Here is a 20,530-nt window from a genome sequence, read left to right on the forward strand (position 1 = left end):
TAATAAATAATAATAAATAATATTAACAACAATGTAATAATAATAATAATAATAATAATAATAATAATAATATAATAATAATGTAATAATAATAATATAATATTATGTTATGTCTTTATTTTCTTAGACTCATTAAGAACATAAGAGATCAATTGTAATGTGTTAGTTGTGTAAAAGTTTATGTGCAGTCATTTTCCTTCAGCATGCATGTATTTATTTTCCCACATCTCATTAATGCATCATCAGTCAACACTCAAATCATGCGTCGACCAATCAGAATCGAGCGCTCGTTTCCTTTAGAGGGCCTCTGCAATAATCGTCGCTCCACATAAAAATAAAGCAAGTAGCAACAGCAGCAGATCCGACTGATGAAGGCATAACGAGCCCGATCCCTGCTGCTAATTAAACATAATGAAGGTCTCAGGGAAAGCCTTTACTGCTGGAGCTGAACTCTGCTGCATGCTTTCTGTGAGAGAGGAACTGCTCAATGCGGAGTTAATCACATGTTGCGTTCCATCTTTCAGAATGGCTTTGCTGTGGTCAGACCACCGGGACATCACGCAGACCCCTCAAACCCCATGTAAGTCTGCAGTTCACACACACAGACACACACACGCACGCACGCACGCACGCGCACGCATGCACACACACACACACTCTCACACACTCTCACACACACACACACACAAACGCACACACACACACAAGTGTGTTGTTGCACCAACGATCACACTCAAGTTAAAATACTATTCGGTTCACCCAAAAATGACACACTGATTACACTCTCACAAGTGGATCCAAACCGTCCTGTATTCTGTTGAACACTAAAGGAGATGTTTTGAAGAATGCTGAAAACCACCAACCTTATTTGACCAGGTAGGACATGTTTCTGGATTAACATGTACTGTATGTTGATCCTGGAACAACATTCTAATCAGCCAATCAGAACTCAGGGATCTGTTTGCCGGTTATGTTCAGTTTAGGCTGGCGGTTAGGTTTATCCACGTCTACGTGAGTGTTATCCATCTACAGTGCATCTAGGAAGTATTGATAGCGCTTCACTTTTTCCACATTTGTTAATGTTTCAGCCTAATTCCAAAATGGATTAAATTGATGTACTTCCTCAACATTCTACACACAATCCCCCATAGTGACAATGTGAGAAAAGAGTTCTTGAAATTGTTGCAGATTTATTAACAATAAAAATCTGATAAATCAGATGTACATCAGTATTGACAGGCTTTGGCGTGAAGCTCTAAATTGAGCTCAGGTCCATTCTGTTTCCACTGATCGTTCTTGAGATGTTTCAGCAGCTTCATTAGAGTTCACCTGTGCTCAATTCAGCTGATTGGACATGATCTGAAAAGGCGTACACCTGTCTATATAAGGGCCCAGGGTCGACAGTGCATGTCAAAGCACAAACCAAGCATGAAGACAAAGGAATTGTCTGAAGACCTCCGAGACAGGATTGTCTTAAGGCACGAGGCTGGGGAAGGTTACAGAAACATTTCTGCTGCTCTGAAAGCTCCAATGAGCACAGCGGCCTCCATCATCCGTAAGTGGAAGATGTTTGCCCACCAGGACTCTCCCTAGAGCTGGCCGGCCATCTAAGCTGAGCGATCGGGGGAGAAGGGCTTTAGTCAGGGAGGTGATCAATAACCTGATGGTCACTCTGTCTGAGCTCCAGCGTTCTTCTGTGGAGAGAGGAGAACCTTACAGAAGGACAACCATCTGTGCAGCAATCCACCAATCAGGCCTGTATGGTAGAGTGGCCAGACAGAAGACACTCCCCACCTGGAGTTAGCCAAAAGGCATCTGAAGGACTCTCAGACCATCAGAAACTAAACTCTCTGCTCTGATGAGACTCAAACTGAACTCTTTGGAGTGAACACCGTTTGGAGAAAAGCAGGCAGCGCTCATCACCAGGCTAACAGCATCCCTACAGTGAAGCATGGTGGTGGCAGCATCATGCTGTGGGGATGTTCTTCAGCAGCAGGAACTGGAAGACTAGTCAGGATAGAGGGAAAGATGAACGCAGCGATGTACAGAGTACCTCAGACTGGGGTGAGACAAGGCATTTGCGGCCACAGAACTGCCGCTCACTGGATATTTCCTCTTTGTCGGACCATTCTCTGTAAACCCTAGAGAAGGTTGTGCGTGAAAATCCCAGTAGATCAGCAGTTTCTGAAATACTCAGAGCAGCCCGTCTGGCACCAACAACCATGCCACGTTCAGAGTCACTTAAATCCCCTTTCTTCCCCATTCTGATGCTCGCTTTGACCTGCAGCAGATCGTCTTGACCATTTCTACATGTCTGAACGCTCTGAGCTGCTGCCATCTGATTAGAAATGTGCATTAGGAGCAGTTGGACAGGTGTACCTAATAAAGTGGCAAACATCCCTGAATCACAGCTCTGACTGAGACATGAGGGGTTAAATGACTGAACACTCAATCACGTCACATTCTGATGTACAAAACAACTGGAAGAGCTCTGTGATGATCTCTATTTAACGGGAGATTTCAGTGCAGATCGTGATGAACTGATCATCACCTCCAGAACCTTAAACCTCTTCTGTTTAGACAGAATATGATTGATCTCCCCCTCCTCTGTCTGAATTCTAGATCCTGCATGTTATTGATTATAGACTGTGTGTGTGTGTGTGTGTGTGTGTGTGTGTGTGTGTGTGCGCGTGTGTGTGTGCGCGTGTGTGTGTGCGCGTATGTGTGTCAGCCAGCACAGATCAGCTGTAGTGTTGTGCGCGTGAATATTTATTGTGCTGACGAGGTCAATTCTCCTTCCTGTGCATGTGTGTGTGTGTGTGTGTGTGTGTGTTATGTTTGTCTGACGTGGATGTTGTGTTTGCACATGTGCACTTTGTCACCTCACATTCAGCTGCAGCGTCAGCACGTCTGTGTCTGTGTGTGTGTCTCTGTGTGTTTGTGAGAGAGGGAATGTTTGTGTGTGTGTGTGTGTGTGTGTGTGTGCGTGTGCTTGTGTGTGTCTATAAGTGGATATGTGAAATTGTGTGTGTGTGTCTGTGTATGTGCGTGTGTGTGAGAGTAAGTGTGCATGTCTGTGAGTGTATTTATGTGAAATTGTGTTTGTGTGTGTGTGCGTGTGCGTGTGTATGAGAGTGTGTGTGAGAGCGTATGAATGCAAAAGTGTGTTTTCGAGTGTATATATGTGAAATTGTGTGTTTGTGAGTGCGTGCGCGTGTGTGTGTGTGTATGCGTGCGTGTGTGTGTGCGTGCGTGTGTATGAGAGTGTGTGTGAGAGCGTATGAATGCAAAAGTGTGTTTTCGAGTGTATATATGTGAAATTCTGTGTTTGTGAGTGCGTGCGCGTGTGTGTGTGCATGTGTGCGTGCGTGCATGATATTTATGGCTTGATGATGAAGCTGTGGCGTGTGCAGGAGGAGAGCCGCTGGTTTAATGTTGTCCACCTCTGCTGCGTTCGCTCTTTACACACACCTCAGCGGTTCTCTCTGCTCCTTCAGTCCTGTCTGATCATCTGCTGGAGCTTCACACACACTATTATTATCCAGTGCAGTGCGTTGTGTTTACTGTAGGATCTTCAGATGCTCATGTGTCCTACAGTGAGTGTGTATCAGAGTTCTGCAGTGTGCGCTGCTCCACACACACACACACACACACACACACTCATGTTGTTGTGTTTCCAGTAGTTGTTGGCATGTGGTGTCCTGGCAGGCCTGACTCCATCTCTTCTGTCTTTCTCAGGGGTTTCTGTTTCTTCAACTCGGTGGCGATCGCTGCTAAACAGCTCCAGCAGAAGCTCAGCGCCAGTAAGATCCTCATCGTTGACTGGGTGAGAGCTCCACACACACACTGCAGTACACTAGTGAACACACACTCATTTACATCTGCGCACTGCACACATGCTGCTCTCACTGAGAGATTCAGTCTCGCTTCAGTCCAAATATCTAAAACTCTGAAATCAAGAAGCATCGTCTAGACATGTTAATAATGTAGTGTTGTTTTCAGACATAATGAGTCAAGATGAAGAGAGTTTCTCCTCAAAACAAGCAGAATAATCTGAGGATGAGGGAATATTTACTGCTGATAAGTGGAGAAAAGCGAGTGTTTGAAGGATAGTAGTAAAGTATAAAGATTTAAGATTACTGAACATTTCGGGGGTCATTCTTTACATCCTGTGTGTGTGTGTAAAGAACAGTGGTCTGTCACTGTGGCCGATCTTAGCTGTTAAAGCCGTAGAGATCCTCTGCATGTACACTATTATATAATCTGACAGCATCTCCTCAACCCTTCAGGATGTTCATCATGGCAATGGCACTCAGGAGATCTTCTACAATGACCCCAGCATCCTCTACATCTCTCTGCATCGCTACGATAATGGAAACTTCTTCCCCGGCAGTGGAGGACCAGCAGAGGTTTGTACGCTAACATTATTGACTATGGAGACAAACACGACTCTCCTTAGCTTGTTTACATCTCCTTATGAGCTCAAGAGTGAGTCGTATTTCAAGACAGCAAACCTCATTGATCTTGATTCTGGAACACAACACAAATCAAGATCAGATTGTGTGATATCTTTATGATTGATTGAAGATTATTGATCTTTGTTTTCTTACTTAGTAAAGCTTAAAGAGAGGTGTTTTAGCTTGTTTCCAATCAGAGGCATACTTTAAGAGCAGCCTTGTGCTTTTGAGTCTTCATTTTAGCTGTAATGCCTCATTAAAATGCTTAATGACGTCACAATAGTCTCTATCTCCTGAAATCATGCATTCGTTGCCTGTGTTTAATGGTTATTCTCTGCAGTGTGTTGTTGTGATGCCGTGTAAGCTCTCAGATCCCCCTCAGACTCAAGGGTTTCAGTGTGTCACTGTTGCGCAAGCAGCAGTATCCGCATGATGGCCTGCAGCACACACGCTGAAGAGGGAACGCAGTGTGTTTTGCAGGTTTAACAGCAGTGTGTGTGTGTTTGATTCATCCCAGGTGGGTTCTGGTGCCGGCGAGGGCTTCAATGTTAATGTGGCATGGACTGGTGGACTGGAGCCTCCCATGGCGGATGCGGAGTACCTGGCTGCCTTCAGGTAGCTTTCCAAATCTTTCATGCACTTTTCCTTCAGTTGTTTCAGATTGTTTCATGTACTAACAACAGGTCCAGTAGAGCCGGACAGAATCTACAGAAGTTGTGTTTTTTGCTATTTCTGCAGAGAATTTAGTACCCAAAATAAATACAGATTAATGCTGAATGATTGTGTGAGTATAGGAATTAAAAACTTACAACATCAAGGAAAAACAAATCTCTTTTGAATCATTTCAATGCAAATACAGCTAGATCCACATGTTTGGTAAATAAAGCCAGTCTCATATAATACTATATCTACTGAAAGACTGGAAATATCACTGTACAAACTGTGCACCCCTGGAATCCCAGTATCCCCTGGAAATATGTTCTTATAAGCGGGTCAATTCCAATCCATGGACGTATTTTTGTAACATATTCAATCATTTATTGTGTTTAAGGGATAGTTCACCCAAAAATAAAAATCCTCATCCTTTACTCACCCTAGTGTAAATGTATTTTTATGGCTGTAATTTAGCTAATTATTAGGTGATCAACATTAATTAATTAAAGTGACCAAAATCCAACATGAGCCAACATCTTAAACTAACGTCATATTGATGTCAAATACTGACATTTGTTCGTCAGGTACGGCAACCAAAATCCAACATCTAATAGACGTCATATTGGTAACGTCCATGCAACGTCAAGCTGTAGCATCATTAGACGTTAATATTTGGTTGATTTTAGGTTGAGAAAGTAACCAAAATGCAACATCTGGCCAATGTTTGACATTGATGTCAGCCTGATGCTGAGTTCTGACGTCAACTCGATTTTCATTTCCAAACAAAATGCAACGTCCCCACAACATTGGGGTACAACGTCAGTCTGATGTCATGTTGATGTCCTGAATCCTCCATGGTGAGAGGTGATTGCTGTGATGATGGAGCTGAACGCTGCTTTCTTTACGTTTCGTCTGTGCGGGTCGTAAGTTCAGAAACGAGAGAACACACACTGCCCTCTGCTGGAGCAGAAACACATAACCTCTAAAGCAGGTGGAGAACGCACCTCTCGTTTCAGTCCAATAATAGTTAACTCCTCTGTCACAATAACCTCACAGTAAAGTAATCCTCATATTACTCATATAAGTAGTCATTTTGCGTTCTTGAGGGCCAGTAGAAACTATCTGGTACTGGATCACACCCCGGTGGAGACCTCTGTGACAGTCAATAATGCTGGAACAACTAATGTCAGGAGCACAGTGGTGTTGTGTTGACTCAGTTCAGGATCATCCTCGGTCCAGATGTCTGACCACAACTACACCACCATTCACTTTAGAGGCCTTGTGGAGTCTCTGCATTGCCTGATCACCCTTTTCATTAATTAATAACCTTCATTTAACAAGCACGGTGGCTCAGTGGTTACAGCTGTGGCCTTACTGCAAGAAGGTCTCTGGTTTGAGCCCCGGCTGGGTCAGTTGGTGTTTCTGTGTGGAGTTTGCATGTTCTCCCTGTGTTGGCGTGGGTTTCTCCAGGTGCTCCGGTTTCCCCCACAGTCTAAATCCATGCTTTATAGGGGATTTAAACAACTAAATTGGTGAGTGTGTGTGTGTGTGTGTGTGTGTGTGTGTGTGTGTGTGTGTGTGGGTGTGTGTGTGGGTGTTTCCCAGCACTGGGAAACATATACTGGAATAGTTGGTGGTTTATTCCGCTGTGGCGACCCCTGATGAATAAAGGGACTAAGCTGAAGGAGAATGAATGAATATTTAACTAGGAAAGTCAGTGGAGAGCTAGTTCTGTAGGAAGCAACATTAGAAGCAGATACGAAGCATCAAGGACACAATGCAATAACAAATGCACAAGTGCAGATGATAATAACATGTAGAACTAAGTAAGACGTGTACTATTAACTAGATTGAGTTTTTAAAGGATGGATAAAAGAGTTGCAGACGACTCCAATCATCTGCAGCAGATAAGTGAAGAGAGTAGTGGGCGAGAGGCATGTGAACTAGTCATACAGCGGTTACTAAAACTCCTGCCGTGCAGATTGTTTTCTGGATGTTGAGACGTCACTGTAAACAGTGTAGTGTTCAAGAGTTTTATATATGAGCACAAACTGATTGGAGGAAGGAGAGTTCAGCCTTCACTGGTCTTCATATCACCTCTCTTTCTCCTCTTGTGCTTTGAGGATCAATACTGTAGAGTTTTTCTCCTCTCCTGGTCTTCCCTGCTCTGTCGTCTGCCAGCCTGTATCAGCGGAGGTGTTTATTGTAGTCTGAAATGCTCGCAGGCCTTCAAATGATTCCCAGCTTTTTCATTGTGCCGGGATCAAACTGGAGCTGGGCCACTTCCACATGCCACTTAATCGCCGCCGGTGGGTGGTGTTATTAAAAGTGTGTGTGTGTGAGTGTGAGTGTGTGAGTTGCATTTTTGAAGGAAGCCTGCTTCGGGTTTTTGGTTTGGGTCCAAGCAGGCATTGCTAACCACACGCTAACCAGCATTGCTATGTGAAAGTGGGTGGGCGTCTAGAAAGATCTGAACGTTTGGGGAATATTCTGCCTCAAACCAGCCTGTCTCTCCTTGACTTCCTGTGTCTTATACACTCGTTCTCCTCCTTTTATTGGTCTTTAATGAATGCTGCTCTCTCTCTCTCTCTCCCCCTCCACCCAAACTGGAGTGGTTCTCTCCACACAGGGGAGCGTGGGTAGTTTTATTGGTCTAGAGGGGAGGCGGGGTTGGTAAGATCGGTGAGGGTATGTTCGGGGGGGCGCAGTGGAGGATCCTGGGTAATTAAGGCAAATGGCTCCCAGATGGCGGGCTGTCAGTGACGTGAGGAGAACGACAAGCTCCAAATAGGATCCAGATGAGCGGCGGTCGCTTTGAACTCGCCGGTGATGCGCTCAAGAGGCAAAATCCAAAAGAAAAAACCCAGCGAGAGCAGGAAAACAAGGAAGAAGAGGAGAGAGCGCTTATTAACCATCGCTAATTCAACACTTCAGTCACTGCCCTGCTCACGCTGGGCTTCAGCCGGTGTCATTGTTGGAGAATTCGTCGACTCTAGCAGGAACACAAGCAGACTTTCTTCTTGGAGTCTTTTGGGCAAGTTTCTCACATGAGTGTGTTTGCTGTGTCGACTTTGATCAGGACTGATGTAAAACTGCGAAACAGAGAGTCCAGTAGTGTACGGACAGATAATAACACACATCTGTTGTGCCATGATCATCTTGCTGCCTGTCATCTCACAGAGTTATACCCATACTAGTATACTTCAGTTCTTTGCGTACACAAGGTGTGTGTAGGTTTGGTCATCAGAACAGTACAGACCGCTGGCGTTTGCATGCACAGATCCCTGTGCATGCAAAGATGTTAGTTCAGAGTTGGTTTGGGTCATGCTTTGGGTGCATTGATTCACAATGTAGACAAGGCAACAGGGGCGCCGCTGGCCAGTACGGGCCCCATGACAACATTCTTGAAGGTGGGCAGTCGCAGACGAAGATGAAGATCAAGGGGGGCAGAGGGGGATGGGTGGTTTGATTGGGCCCAGTAATAGTAATTCTGGGGGCCCCAAAACGGCGTTGGCTCTTAGAATCATCATAACTTCCCCCCCAACCCCCTCCTTGCGGCACCCATACCAGGTAAAACTGCAAAAGCAGAAGTGCAAGCTGCAGTGGATGTCAGGACAAGAGTTTATAAACCTCATGCATTCCTGTAACTCTACCATGAAAACATACGATGGCACATAACTGCACACAACTACACTCTGTGTTTGCATCTGCATTGGCATATATGTGTAAAAATTGAGGTATACGTTATACAGCCAGTCAATGACTTTGTCACAAGCCAACTGTGCCCAAAAATGAATGGCAATATTGCTTATTTCCAGGACAATATATCTTTTGCAGACCAAAATTGTGTCTGTCGTTCATAAAGACGAGATGTTGTGAAGCATGAGGGTGGTTGCTCTTCCAAGCTTTAGTCTTCAAAATACAAAGACCCTAAAGCATCATCAGCAGTCCAGCAGTCCTCTGAAGCCAAGACTGAGATTTTAGGGTTGGGTTGATAGTCGATGCCATCATCCATTGCAGATGGCCTATACACATCGCGATGCTGAGCCGGCATCTCGATCCTCCACCCCACCCCCATTGCAGCAGCAAACCGCTCTCGAAAACCTCACCCTCAGGCCCCGTTTACACTAGTACATCTTAGTTTAAAATGGCATTTTAGAATGAAAATGATCCACATCCACATTAGCGGATCACCTAGCATTTCTGAACAGCTCTGCTTCCACACTATACCGCTGAAAACCTCTGTTGGTTGGTTCCTGTTGGTTGTGCCCCTTTTTTACCAACCAAGTTTGTGGACGCCATTATAACGAGATCACTCTGCCTATTCATGCCCGCGGAAAAGTGATTGACTTGAACTTCTCTTTATTTATTTATGATTTGGTTATGGGTAAAATAAAGACCATACGGGTCAGCTAGTTGAAACTGTAGGCTACAAATAATTCATTCATTATGAATTCATTAATTATTCATAAATATTTAATTCACCACCGCCTACGATGCCATTGTCCGTCACCATGTTTCACGTTAGACATCGTACGATGCCAAATTAGTCGACATCGCCCAACCCTACGAGCTTTCATGTGTTTCTCACTGACAGTGAGTCGTGAAGTCGTGACATCTGCCCTGGCGTTTGTTAGCATCAGAGTTCGAGAGAGAGGAGACAGTGATTCACTCGAGCTGCAACAGTGAGCTGGTGGATCCAGCCTCATGAAAGCAGGCAGGATGATTCCTTTATTGTTTGCTTTTTGTTAATAGCTTAGTATTACAGCAACAGTGGAAAACAACTCAGTTCATCTTTAATTCTGCTCTTTCACAATGTAGATCATGTTAAAGCAGCTCAACACAGAAGTTCTAGTACAGTGAAACCCCTTCAGTCCAGTGTTCAGAGTTTAGTTCAGTTCATCATTTCTTTTCTTTTCAGCTTAATCCCTTTATTAATCTGGGGTCGCCACATCAGAATGAACCGCCAACTTATCCAGCACATGTTTTACACAGCGGATGCCCTTCCAGCTGCAACCTATCACCGGGAAACACCCATACACACTCATTCACACTCATACACTACGGCCAGTTTAGTTCATCAATTACCCTCCGGTATTTTCATTTGTGTTCTAAAGATGGAGGAAGGTCTCAGGGGGACGACGTGATGATATTTAATCACAGAATGAGTATTTTTTGAGTGAACTAACCCTTTAAATAGACTTATTATTTGAGTTGGGATTTTGAGTAAACCGTGAATGAATTGAGATTTTATTTTGGGGTCCTGCATGAAGGGTCAGTTCACCCAAAATGAACATTTACTCACTATTTACTGACTCCAAAGCTTTATGGGTTTCTTTCTTCTGTTAAACACTAAAGAAGATATTCTGATGAAACCTGTAACCACTGACTTCCATGATAGATGATCAGATACGATGGAAGTCAATGCTTACAGCATCTTCACAAATAAGAAACTCATGAAGGTTTGAAACTCATAAAGGGAGAGTAAACAATGACAGAAGGTGTATTTTTGGGTGAACTGTGCCTTTAACTTGCAAAGACGTCTGATGTAACGTTATGTGAATGTTGTGTTTGTGTTGTTCAGGACGGTGGTGATGCCCATCGCTCAGGAGTTTTCCCCAGATGTGGTTTTGGTCTCTTCAGGCTTCGACGCTGCAGAAGGACACTCGTCTCCTTTAGGAGGATACAAAGTCACTGCCAAATGTATGATATCTCTATTTATAATGCAACTTTGAATCTGAATGCTTTAAGAAACATTGCAGTTTTACAGTTTATACCTCTCTTAGAGTTAAAGAGTTGAGTTTTACCATGAGGTAATCCATTCAGCTGATCTCCAGGTCTCCAGACTTAGCTTAGCATAGATCATTGAATCCGATTGGACCATTAGCATCTCAGAAATGACCAGAGTTTTGATAATGTTCTTATTTAAAGCTGGACTTAAAGTCATGACAGCATATAATCATGCATTCTTGACTGTTGCTGGCTTTCCATGTTGGGAAGAGGGACGGTGTGTCATTTGTCTGCTGTTTTACTCCACTGAACTCCATATAAAAGCCAGAAATTCTTCAGTACAGGCCGATCTAAAGGGCTAATGCTGACACCTGATGATCAACAGTAAAAATGGTGAATGTTACCTCTTAATCCCAACATGGAAAACCAGCAACACTTCAGAATGCATGATTATCTGCTGTCATGACTTTACAGTCAATAAATGTGATTATAATGGAAGTCAATGGGGGAAAAACAGCACCAACATCACCAAAGGAGAGTCAGTCTGAACAGTACACGAGGGTTTTTAAGAGCCCAAGGACACCCTGGGGTAATGTGGAGATTGTTCTCTCATCAGGTTTCGGCTTCATGACTCGTCAGCTGATGACGCTAGCAGGAGGACGTGTGGTTTCTAGCGTTAGAGGGAGGTCACGACCTTACAGCCATATGTGACGCGTCTGAAGCCTGTGTCAGTGCTCTGCTGGGGCTGGAGGTAAACATTTCACAACATTTCTCTGTCAATAACAGTGTGCAGATGATTTACAGTAGTAATATGTAACCCAAACATGACTTTATTATGAGTTAATGATGAGTTAAAGCATGCACTAATCATGAACTCACATTACCTACAACATGAGTCTTGAGTGAATATTGGCGACCTTAATTACTTATTAGTTCATGTTTGTTAATGAATGTATTAATAACCAGTTTAGTTAAGCTGAATGTAACCTGCTGTATGAGGAAGTACAGTATATATACAGTATACAGTATATACAGTATATATTATTATTAACTCATTATTATTATTATTATTATTAACTTATTATTATTATTATTATTAACTTATTATTATTATTATTATTATTATTAACTTATTATTATTATTATTATTATTATTATTATTGTTATTATTATTATTAACTCATTATTATTATTATTATTATTATTATTATTATTATTGTTATTATTATTGTTATTATTATTATTAACTCATTATTATTATTATTATTATTATTATTATTATTATTATTAACTTATTATTATTATTATTATTATTATTATTATTATTATTATTATTATTATTAACTCATTATTATTATTATTATTATTAACTGATTATTAATAGAACTCATCATCTCTTGTGTTTGTGCTGTTCATTATGATGTCGACTGAACACTTTTCTATTGTTCTTCATTGTAAACACACACTTGAGTTCATAATGTATTTGCACAGTGTATTAGTACATTATCATTCCACCTTCATAGTCCTGCACCACCGTGAACATACACTGAGCAGTGGTGTTATATAAGGGCGTTAACATGACTGATCTGGCATACAGAGTCTGGTATGACGTGCTCAGTATCGAAGGGAAAAACAAAACCAGTGTTTCTTGATGTGTTTTTGCTGTAGGAGCCTCTTCCCGAGTCGACCCTGCTGCAGACGCCCAGCGCTAACGGAGTGCTGTCCCTGCAGAGAGTGCTGCAGATACACAGTGAGTCTCCGTCTGCACACAATTAGCCTCAAATGCACCAGCTTCCTGGTAGCACACATTTATTTCATTCTTCCTCATTAATTATAATCATGATCGTCGTTGTTGCACCACATGGCTCCGGCTCTGCCAAAAATATTCCTATAAAAACAAGGGTTCGGGATGCGTGCTCTACGTGGCGCACAACACTACCTCTCCCATGCTGTCTGTCTGCGTTTGGGGTTTACATGCATGCTGTATTTTCTGTATTTTACAACGTTCTGTGATCACTTTAAACCTGTGCTATACTCACTTGAACCTGCAGTGAAATCTGATATACGCACATGCTGTATATGCAAATTATACTGTATATATGATACACAAGCGCATATTTAGATTTCACGTATATAAAATGTGTCAAATATGCAAGTTTTATTTCAAAGTATTGCCAAAAATGGATGTCTTGTGTTTTATTTGTAACCATTTTAATTACAAATATACAAATACATGAGCAAATATTAGATATAATTACATATATGTTCAGATATTTTAGCAACTTGTTCAAATATGTTCAAAATATTTGCTAAAATGTTATTATGCGTTCATAAATGACCTTATATGAACAGTTATATGAACACATAAATATGTATATCTAATATTTTTAAGATAAATGTACCTAAATAAAATCAAGCAGCTCTTTCTGCAATATTTTGAGCGTAATATGGTTTTGGTTTGTAATATTTTGCATATAGGACACATTTGTTATATGTGTAAATCCCAAATAAATCATTTGCATATATTTCAATGTATCAGATTTCTGCATGGGGGAAGTGTTTTGCAGAATGTCCAAGCTGTTCTCAGTGCACAAAGTGTAATCAGTCAAGCTCCAATAAGGACACAATAATGCTTTAATATAAGGAATCTTTATTTATTAAATGATGTCATTATTATAATCAGTTTTAATTTCTACACTGAAAGCTTTTGGAAAAGTTTGATGTACTTCTTTTGGCCTCAAATAATATTTGTTGTATTTTGTAATAATTTAAGTTGATTTAAATGACTGTTTAAAAATCTGTGGATATTATCAGTGCATTTATTGAGTAAGAATGCGTTTATACAACAGTTCAACGACATAATCATGTATATAAAAAGAAAATCAAACACAGAGAGTCTCAAAACCCTTTTGTATGAGGAACTACTTTCTTCCACTGTTCATTGACATCTGCAGCTGACGTCAGAACAGCAGAAACCGCTGCTCATTTACCAACGTCACTGTAGAGCTAGTGTTAGAATGATTCTCTAGCGTAGTGTCTAAAGTGATGACAGAACAGCTGATTTTGCTCACATTTTAAGATTATAAGGCTGAACAGCATGAAATGCCATCAGTCAGCTGATGCACTGAATCAGATGCTCCGAAATGATGAATATTTTAAAATAGGCACTGTCCTTATAAATAAACTGCATAGCTGCAATCTAAACAACTACATTCTCACCTAAAAAAGCCTCAGCAGTACATGATGTTGTCCAACAGCTGCAATATTTGTCAAATGTAGAGTGTCCTCTGCTGCTTGTTGCTGTATGTGAGTGGAGTGATACACAAGGGTGAAGAGTGAAGTGGCTGGATGAGTGCTGTTATTGCAGAATATTGCATGGCTATCAGCCAATCGGATTCAAGAACCAGACAGAACTGTTGGATATATATGTTAATCCCAAAGCTTCTTCATTATATTAGGTTTTCCAGTGTTTTCTGCTGCTGAGTGTTCTTTATAAGCATCAGTTTGTTTCTATTCTTGCTGTGTATCGATGTACTGTCAGTTCATTCTGCATCTACTGTGCTGTCCTGAATGAAATAAAGAGTAAAAAGTGTGAGTTTTCTTGTTCTTCTGTGTGTCAGGTCAGTATTGGTCCTCCCTGAAGCCGCTGATGGGCACGGTGGGCATGTCCTTTCTGGGCGCTCAGAGGAAAGACTGTGAGGAAACAGACACAGTCAATGCCATGGCGTCTCTTTCTGTCGGCGTCCTGACCAACAAAACCAGGTGCATTTCTGCTGCATCACATTAATATAGTGTACGCTCTCTCATTAACACTAACTCTTTCTGCTTTATATCTGTCTTAGATATTTGTAAAGTACACATGAAATCAAAACTAGCCATAGTGATGTTGTGAGCTCACATTGCTAGTGTAGTGGTGGTCAGTTCATCTGTGCAGGTCATTAAGAACTAAACAATAGTTTGCTCTTCTAATCTTTAATTTTAGTCTGAATATCCTGTTTGAGTTCAGTTCAATTCTCAAATTAGGTCTGTCTGATGTAGTGGGTGGGGCTAACACACTTAACCACGCCCCTCCAGCTGTCTCTTTGACATCAAACAGAAATGAGGTGGAGTCAGTTAGGTTGTGATAACTCTCCATAAACCCTTTTCACCATCTTTCTGAATGACACGCCTACTTTACTATATCCAATCAGCTCGCAGTAGAAAAACTAGCCACGCCCACTGTTTTCTCATGTAATATTCCGTTTCTATAGGAACTGCAGCACAATACGGAAAAAAGAAAGTTGCAGCTTCCGGCTCATGTATTGACAGTACTAATGGTTAATAAACAGCAGTAATTTACTCATTTAGAAAAATCTACTGTACTAATAAATTCACAAATGCAGATAATAAAGATTAATTGAGATAATCCTGAATCAAAACCTCCTCCAACCTGTGTATTTGACTGATCAATATTACTCAGTGCTCTGTTACATTCATTAGTATGATGCCTTAACAAAGACACCTTAAAATCCAGATGAAGTGCAGATGTACACTGTTTATTGTGCTAGTACATGTTGTTGGTCTTGTCGTAGCTGGTGAAAGATGAGAGGAGGAGCTCAGAAATAAAGCCCCGCCGCTTCTGTATGCATCATCAGACTGAAGTAAAGGCAGACTGTAAAACATCAGGAGGCCAATTTTACAACAGCGTTCAGTTTGTTCATCTTTAATCCAAGACAAATCAGATGTCCACTCCTCTTCTGACACTCACTGCTGCAGGAAATGATGCGTTGTTGAGTGTATGGTGCTAACTATTAACCTCATTTTCCACAGCCTTGAAGATGAGCCCATGGAGCATGATGAAGACTCCCTTTAGAGCGTGAACCAGCCTCAGGGGGCGTGGCTTCATTATCAAACCCCACCCACCACTCACACCTCAACACTGGGCGCCAGATAATACACCTCTGCCATCCACACTAGTGTGTGTGTGTGTGTGTGTGTGTGTGTTTGACTAAAGGAACGTGTTGACGATCCTTCACCTCCAGTGCCTCAAACCGACTGTTGACTTCAGCTGCAGACGCCAAACCACAGCGCTCGGACATTCCTCAATCTTTATATCGACATACAGGCAGGTCATCCACTTCACAAGCCCTGACAAACAAGCCAACTATTGAGCGAGAGAGAGAGAGGGGTTTCCTTGCACCTGGCAACCACAAGGTGTCTGTGCTCTATGATGTCATTACTGTTACCCAGTTTAACCACTAAAGCAGACTCTGGACAGCGGTGGCTTTGTAGAAATCCTCCTGTTTCTCTTGATTTTTGCACTGTGCATTCCATAATGTGAAGCGGGAACATCCTCCACAGCTCTGAGGACCAACGCTCTACTTCTGCATTAGCTTTACACTCAACACATCACTTCAGCTCCAATCTACCTGCACTCCCAGCTGGAGATGTGTGTGTGTGTGTGTGTGTCTGACTCCATGTTTTAAAGGCCAGAGGGACAAACCAGCTATCAGCAACAGTATACACACACACACACACACACACACAGATCCATACAGAATGACCACTGTACATTTAATATTGCAGACACAGGAAGTTCTTACACTTTCCCTAGACAAACTATAGACCAAACTAATATGAATGCGTGTGTGCGTGCGTTTGTGTGTGTGTGTGTGTGCGTGCGTGCATGTGCGCGCTCAGTTTTGAGCATAAGCAGAAGTGTTGGGGCTTTGATTAGGCTCTCTCTCTTCAGTGGAGCTGAGCATCAGTGGTTTGTGGAGCTGCTGCTGTGTTTAATGGCGTTCCCCTCATTGCTCTGCTCTCACAGGTCTTCTCTTGACTTTTACGAGGGATGCATTGTTTTTGGATGGTGCTCTGTTTTCCACAGCCGGCGCAGAGATGTCTAATTCACAGCAGTTGTGTGGATCAGGTTTATAGTGGTATTAAATATGTCTGTGAGCCGCTGATGTCCACCTGTACGCCTTCGTCAGTGAGCTGAGATTATTATCAGACGGAGCGACAGTCACTGTCAGACATCAGATATGTTTATCAGGCTACACTAGTGAAGATGATGCAGGATGTTTCGCTCCACACGCTGCAGCAGGACACATGAGGAGCTCAGTTGATGCTGCATGTGTGAGTTTCCCACTGCGCTGTTGTCTTGATGAACGCCCCGCTGGCTCACGTTATCTAGTGAACAGCTCACACACAAATGTCTTCACTAACTCTTTATTTGTCCAAACCAGTTTGAGTTTCTTCAGCTGATGAAGATCTTTGGAAATCTGTAAGCTTTGACTTCTGTAGTGTTTGTTTTTGCTACTATATTAAAGTCAAAGTATCTTCATTTGTAGAAGAAAGAAGCTCACATGTGCATACCTGTCAACCCTCCGTTTTGCCCAGGATTCTACTGTATTTTACAGGTCTATCCTGCTATCATCCCGTAAAGGTATTTTCCTGGATTTCTCCTGTATTTTCAGTCTTTCTATGAAGGGTGGTGATAAACATTAAAGAGTCAAGCCTCCCTATACACAACCCATACCACCGAACCACCAGGGGGCACCCAAATGTGAGTCTGTTCTGTGCTTTGGTTTTATTTAGGCATGAAACACTTTGAAATAAATATAAATACGACAGCATTCCCTTCCTTTCCATTACAGGCGCCTATGCAATCCTCAAACAGTCATATAGCGGTGCGTGACTGTCAGCTGACGCGCTCCATAGTGATGAATAGACGCCGTTTCCCAAACGAATTCTGTAGACGTGATTTGAGGAGGAACGAACTCTGGGTTTTTGGTGCGTGTTTGAACAGACATATACAGATAATTAATTAATAATAATAATATTAAATGAGCATAAAATCCCTTATTATGGTGGGCATATCCCTTATTTTCACATCCCAGTGTTGACAGGTATGCGCTGGAGCTTTATAAGCTCTTGAGGAGGGTGAACAGTGAGTGAACTACCCCTTTAAATCATCACTTTGAGTTGTGTTACACATTCACTACAAGAACCAATGGTGAGCTGACAAATGCTGTTTCTCCAAACAGAACAATGGAGGCATTCCTTCTTCTCATTCTCATCATTATTCTGATATTTCCCAAGTGCCCAGCGCCTGCCTGACCAATAAATGATTTATAGCCTGTACCAAACCACTGTGGATAGTTAGACGCGTGTATGATTCCATGTATATAGTCCATGTATCGCTGTGTTTTCATGAAGACCCTGGGTAGATTTTGCCCATCAGACCCCCATGAAGACGGTGATGAAGTCATAGCTAATCTCTGAACTAGCGGCGCTCGTGTTGCGTATTTACAGCGCTTCAAACGGTGCATTACATTTCTCCACCAGCAGAATGAGACAGCACTCGGTGAGGGTCTTCAGGCTGTGATCTCCAACAGATCTCCACATTCCGCTGCGCTCCACCCTCCTCTTATTTTCACCATAGCTCTGTGCATTTGTACTGTGTTGATATACCTCTGGAAGCGCTTGTGTTCTGTCTAAATAAAGCAGGAGTTAGCGCTGTGGTGTAAAAGCAGAGCAGCGCAGTCTTAATCATGTCCTTTATTCCCTCTTCGCTTTGTTTCCTGTAAATATCGACCTACGACCAAAAGACGTCACCTCTCGTGCCTTGGAGCTCTTCGCCTGTCGACGCCACTAACTGGATCTGTTAACAGAGTAACGCTGTGTTTTTATGTACTTACCTATTGATTTCCCACTCCTTTATTCCTCTGTGTATAGAAAAGGTCTATTTTGTACTGTTTCTATCTTCCTAATTAAATGAAACATGTTTGTTTGCTGAACTGGAGCTTTTGTGTTCACTTTATTCTCATAACAGCAGACTAATGAAGCAAACGTGTGGATCACTGCTTTTACATCATTTATTCTCCTCTTAGCTCAGTCACTGTATTCATCAGAGGTCCCACAGCGGAATGAACCGCCAACTATTACAGCATATGTTTTACACAGCGGATGCCCTTCCAGCTGCAACTTAGTACTGGGAAACACCCATACACACTCATCCACACACACACTTTTATACACTACAGCCAGTTTAGTTAATCAGTTCCCCTGTAGCGCATGTGTTTGGACTGTGGGGGAAACCGGAGCACCCAGAGGAAACCCACACCAACACGGGGAGAACATGCAAACTCCACACAGAAACAGTAACTGACCCAGCCGAGACTCGAATCAGAGACCTTCTTGCTGTAAGGCCACAGTGAGACACTATTGTTTATAGCATAAATTCTGTGTTCCTTTTATTTTAGCACAGTTCTAGAAACAGACTAATAACCTGTGGGGAATGATGCCCGCATTCTCCACCAAAATACAGCCGATGGTGTTATTTCAGAAAAACTGTGTTGACCTTATAAAAAACAATCATAATCATCTCAAACCTGACTTTAGATCATTTATATCATAAACGCCTCGATATTAAATATCAGATTGGTGTTAGGACTGCATAATGTAGGGTTTCAGCATAGATATCGCATTATGAGCATATCTGCAATGTGGAGTCTGGATCATAACTTCATGTGTTTCTGATATTAAAAGCATTCAGGCATCAAAAATTATACATTTTAATAACGATGAATTGTTGAATTATTTAGAGAACAGAGACTGCACACTATTATTATAGACACCATTAACACAACACTGTTCCTGAATACTGCCTGACTCCTCAGAAATCCATTCAACATTTTCATTTCAATCATTTGTCTTTCTTTGTTGTGTTCATACATGCTATCGATCGATTAATCAGTCTAAAATGATCAAATCTTTCAGATGGAGACATTCAAGCCAGGTGCTGAAACTGTATTCATATCAGAATATATATGTCATGGATTAACAGAATATCCGATTTTTCAGTCCTAATTTGTACCACTATTAATGTGTATTAATCTGACAGTTCAGTGTTGCTGTTCCTCTGTAGTTACAGCTGAATACAGGACGATCTGTGATCATTAGCAGACACAATCAAATACAACCTCACAAATCACAGTGGTTTTACACATTTGGAATGAAATGGTCAATCTGTGATTTCAGAAACACTGCCAATAGACCGTTTAAAGGAGATGGTGTAATGTTCTTTTAGTTATTTTAACATGAGCAACTATTAATGTTTAATCATTACACAACCAACAAAATAGTCAATATTAATGGAGAATGTTCAGCTAATCTCTGGCTAAATTCGACAGCACACGGATGCTGATTTCCAGGTTTTATTGAGATCATTTGATGTTAAAGCAGCCGTCAGATACGTCTCGCATGCATTTTCAGTTAAGCGAGTGTTGGGACTGTATCATTCCTCTTATGCGTGCCTCTACTGTAATCAGCAAGGCTTCTGCTTTCCTCTTTAAACATGCTCATTATAATTGCCTCTGCTAATTACACACGCTGAACAGCAGAACACACCACTTTTGTGGCCGGCCGCTCCATCTTATTCCTTGCCAACCAGACATGCGTTCACTGAAGCCTCAAACTCAAGTGGATAATGCTGAGTTTATGTGCAGACCCAGTTTAGACCATGCTCTATACTAATTAAGTAATTAGCAATGTCTGACTGGATAATATGGACACACTAGCGGGAACGGGAACAGCAAGATCCATTAATCCAACTTTCTAGAGTTTATTTAAACTTGGACTTCATTGTGTTGTTAAGCTAGCTGTCTGCTACTCTTACATAGTCGCCCACTGAAGCTAAGCAGGGCTGC

At 41.9% G+C, this 20,530-nt stretch overlaps 1 protein-coding gene across 1 annotated transcript in view; it reads left to right on the plus strand.

The window, feature by feature from the left end:
* Positions 1-18,619, plus strand: part of hdac7a (histone deacetylase 7a) — a 119,175-nt gene extending 100,556 nt beyond the window's left edge. Inside the window, 10 exon segments of the mRNA XM_056450028.1 lie at positions 525-580; positions 3,739-3,826; positions 4,290-4,409; positions 4,975-5,072; positions 10,696-10,814; positions 11,458-11,510; positions 11,512-11,592; positions 12,510-12,591; positions 14,462-14,603; positions 15,651-18,619. Of these exon segments, the coding sequence (XP_056306003.1) occupies positions 525-580; positions 3,739-3,826; positions 4,290-4,409; positions 4,975-5,072; positions 10,696-10,814; positions 11,458-11,510; positions 11,512-11,592; positions 12,510-12,591; positions 14,462-14,603; positions 15,651-15,693 (882 nt within the window). The 3' untranslated portion in view covers positions 15,694-18,619.
* Positions 18,620-20,530: the final 1,911 nt, after the last annotated feature.

The sequence above is a fragment of the Danio aesculapii genome, chromosome 23, assembly GCF_903798145.1.
Source record: "Danio aesculapii chromosome 23, fDanAes4.1, whole genome shotgun sequence".
In the NCBI taxonomy this organism is placed as follows: domain Eukaryota; kingdom Metazoa; phylum Chordata; class Actinopteri; order Cypriniformes; family Danionidae; genus Danio; species Danio aesculapii.